This window comes from Zerene cesonia, chromosome 1, assembly GCF_012273895.1.
Source record: "Zerene cesonia ecotype Mississippi chromosome 1, Zerene_cesonia_1.1, whole genome shotgun sequence".
Lineage (NCBI taxonomy): Eukaryota > Metazoa > Arthropoda > Insecta > Lepidoptera > Pieridae > Zerene > Zerene cesonia.
In genome coordinates this window covers 9,929,576-9,932,835 of record NC_052102.1, presented here as the reverse complement: position 1 = coordinate 9,932,835, position 3,260 = coordinate 9,929,576, and the positions used below count along the sequence as shown (strand labels likewise).

Sequence of the window (3,260 nt, the reverse complement as noted above, 5' to 3'; positions counted from 1 at the left end):
TATATATATAAATCAGACATTCAATACGCGACATTGCTCTCCGCAGTCGGTCTTTTATAATATTTCATCTCAACAATGTTCCGATTTTAATATCGAACAGAAAATTAGCATAGCGTATTTAGATTCAACATAGATACTTGTGAACCGACAGTGTTCGTCTTTGCGTTCGCAAATATGCTAATGCACAACAAAAACAGGTGTTTTATTACTGTGACTTGAAATGCAAAGGTGTATTAGCATAATCTATTATTAATTGTATAAATCGATTAGTATCTGGTGTGAATTATGAATGCTCACTCATACTCATGTAAGTTTCTTATTAATTTACTAGCTGCGCCTCGCGGTTTCACCCGCGTAAGTCCGTATCTCGTAGGAATATCGGGATAAAAAGTTGCCTATATGTTATGCCAGTTGTCCAGCTGTCTACGTACCAAATTTCATTGCAATCGGTTCAGTAGTTTTTGCCTGAAAGAGCAACAAACACACACATATCCTTACAAACTCATATTAAGTAGGAAGTAGGATATAGTATGATAGTAGGATAATAGTAAGTAGGATGAACATAATCGCGACAAGCATTTCTAAAAAGGACCTTCAAATATGTAAATAAACATTCGACCGATACGATGTTAGATGATGACTCAGAAAACATTAATTCAAGCGGTGTTTCCGTCGCGATTCATTAAATATGTGTGGTGGTTTATGATTCTATGGTTTTCGTTATTGCATATGACGTATCTAGAGATATTCTTACTTCTTACATTTAGTGGAAAACATACATACATAAGGTGTTAATATCACTGGAAAATGTTTTGTGTACTGAATTTCGTTTATATCCGTTTCTCTAATTGCCAAGAATCATACAAGAATATAAATTCTTTTAAAAAAACTTACATTATCAACTTGTCATTGAAATTTATCATAAATCATTCAAGTTCTTACAAATGGGTGCATAAACTCAAAATTATCAAACTCTACGTCAACACTAAACTTCCTATATCTTTACCCCTGATTTCGTATAAAACTATCCCTATTTAATTTTAAGTTTTATATAATTGAAACGCTGTATAAATTTCTGACTCAACCTATTACTCCAATGCCCTTCCAGAACAAAAGTTGCAGAGTAAAAAGCAGCAGGTACAAAAGTGGCTGCGGTACACAGAGCCGGGTGACGAGCTGGAGCCCACAGCGTCATCACCCATGAAGCGGTCCTCCAGGAACCTTTCGGACGAGCTGGACAGCGACGAGGAGGACAATACGCTCCCGGAGAATGTGCTGTCCACGAACTTGGGGCTGGATATCGTTGTGGTGGTTACAAAGGTGAGTGAATTATGTGAATATGGTATACTAGGTGGTGCCCGCAGCTTCGCCTGCGCGGTCCTAATAGATTTTCATGGTAACTTCCAGCCCTTATTTTATCCCATTGGGGGTTGAATTTATCAAATCCTTTTTTAGCGGGTGTCTACGTCATACCATCTATCTGCATGCCAAATTTCAGCCTGATCTGTCCAGTGGTTTGGGCTGTGCGTTAATGGATAACTATTTGAGTTTTTAGATTTGGATGACATTCATAGCTTCACTTTTTGTTTGAAATGTATTTCTTAAAAATGCTTTAATATGCCCTTATTTACTAATTACGGCTAACCATATATAAAAATTCATCATCCCATCAATAATTATTTGAGTATCAAAAACTAATTTCAAACATATCGCCTGTCCGCAGACTGACTACATGAGCACACTGGAGAAGGAGCACGACTACCGCGACGAGCACTTCGACTTCATGCAGCAGTGGATCCGGCGCTTCGCCCTCCAGTATGGCGCGGCTCTCTTCTACACCAGCGCCATGGAGGACAAGAACTGCGACCTGCTGTACAAGTACCTCACGCACCGGATATACAGCCTGCCCTTCTTGACACCGGCTCTCATTGTGGAGAAGGACGCTGTGCTCATGTGAGTGTTTGGTGATGTGGTTTTTGCGAATTAGGATGCTCCACTTCCTTACCCCAAGTAGGACAAGAATGGAAAATGGAAATGTTAGCAATGTGGTTTGCGAATTAGGACGCTTCTTAACATTAGCGTTATGGAGGACAAGAATTACTGTTTTAGCTAATTTTATTTCACTCATGTGAGAGTTAGCTATGTGGTTTGCCAATTAGGACGCTTCTTAACATTAGCGTCATGGAGGACAAGAATTTCTGTTCTGGCTAATTTCATTTCACTCAGGTGAGAGTCAGCTATGTGGTTTGCGAAGTAGGACGCTCCTCTGCATTAACGTCATGATTATAGGACAAGAGTTATTCTGGATAATTTCATTTCACTGGAATGAGACGCTAGAAATTGTCCATGACATTAATATTATATTATTGTTATTTTCAGACCCGCTGGCTGGGATAGTATGAAAAAAATTAGCATATTATATGAAAACATGCAGACATGTAAACCAGATGATTATTATAGAGATGTCATCGTACAACCTGCTTCACGGAAGGTACGTTAAACTCTTAGTTATCAGAAATTTATTTCTAGTTTTTAGTTCGATTGGCAATGAGAGCGTGTATTTTTAGTTTTTTTTTAATATAATTTCTTCTTGCACCCCAAAGGTGTAATGTATTGGCATTTGTTAGTATATAAAAGTATATGTAGTCTAGTATAATTGATGAGTATTAAATGATATTTTATAAAACACGGTTGTCTCTATAGCATCTCGTTTTGAACAGAGCGGCGGGCACCGCGAGGCGGAGGTGACATCGGAGGACGAGCAGGCGTTCCTGCAGCGGCAGCTCACCGCGCTGCAGGCCGGCGCCGCCGCGCCGCGCGCCGACTCGCCGCTCCGCGCCGCGCAGCGCACCGCCGCGCAGGTGCGCGCGCACACCACACCTACACGCACACACGCACACCACACCTACACGCACACACGCACACCACACCTACACGCACACACGCACACCACACCTACACGCACACACGCAAATACGCACGTGAGCGCATTTTCGCTCGCAAGCGAGAGCGCACTGTGCACACCTACACGCTCACATGTACATACGTACGTGTATGCATGTTGGCACGCAAGCGAGACTGCGTTGTGCTCACCTACACGTTCACACGCACAGATGCATACACGCATGTGGATGCATGTGGATGCATGTGTGCAGGTGAAGTCACTGAATGTTTGTGAGCGCACACGTTAAAACCTATCAATGTACCTCTATTGAATGGGATTGAATGAAAGTAGAAAGAAAGAAAAACATTTAATGGAT

At 41.3% G+C, this 3,260-nt stretch overlaps 1 protein-coding gene across 1 annotated transcript in view; it reads left to right on the top strand.

Annotated features, from left to right (window-relative positions):
* LOC119837797 (cytoplasmic dynein 1 light intermediate chain 2) overlaps positions 1-3,260 on the top strand; it is a 10,974-nt gene that overhangs the window by 6,479 nt on the left and 1,235 nt on the right. Inside the window, exons 4-7 of the mRNA XM_038363598.1 lie at positions 1,109-1,320; positions 1,724-1,953; positions 2,380-2,491; positions 2,721-2,911. Of these exons, the coding sequence (XP_038219526.1) occupies positions 1,109-1,320; positions 1,724-1,953; positions 2,380-2,491; positions 2,721-2,911 (745 nt within the window). The remainder of the gene's footprint in view (positions 1-1,108; positions 1,321-1,723; positions 1,954-2,379; positions 2,492-2,720; positions 2,912-3,260) is intronic.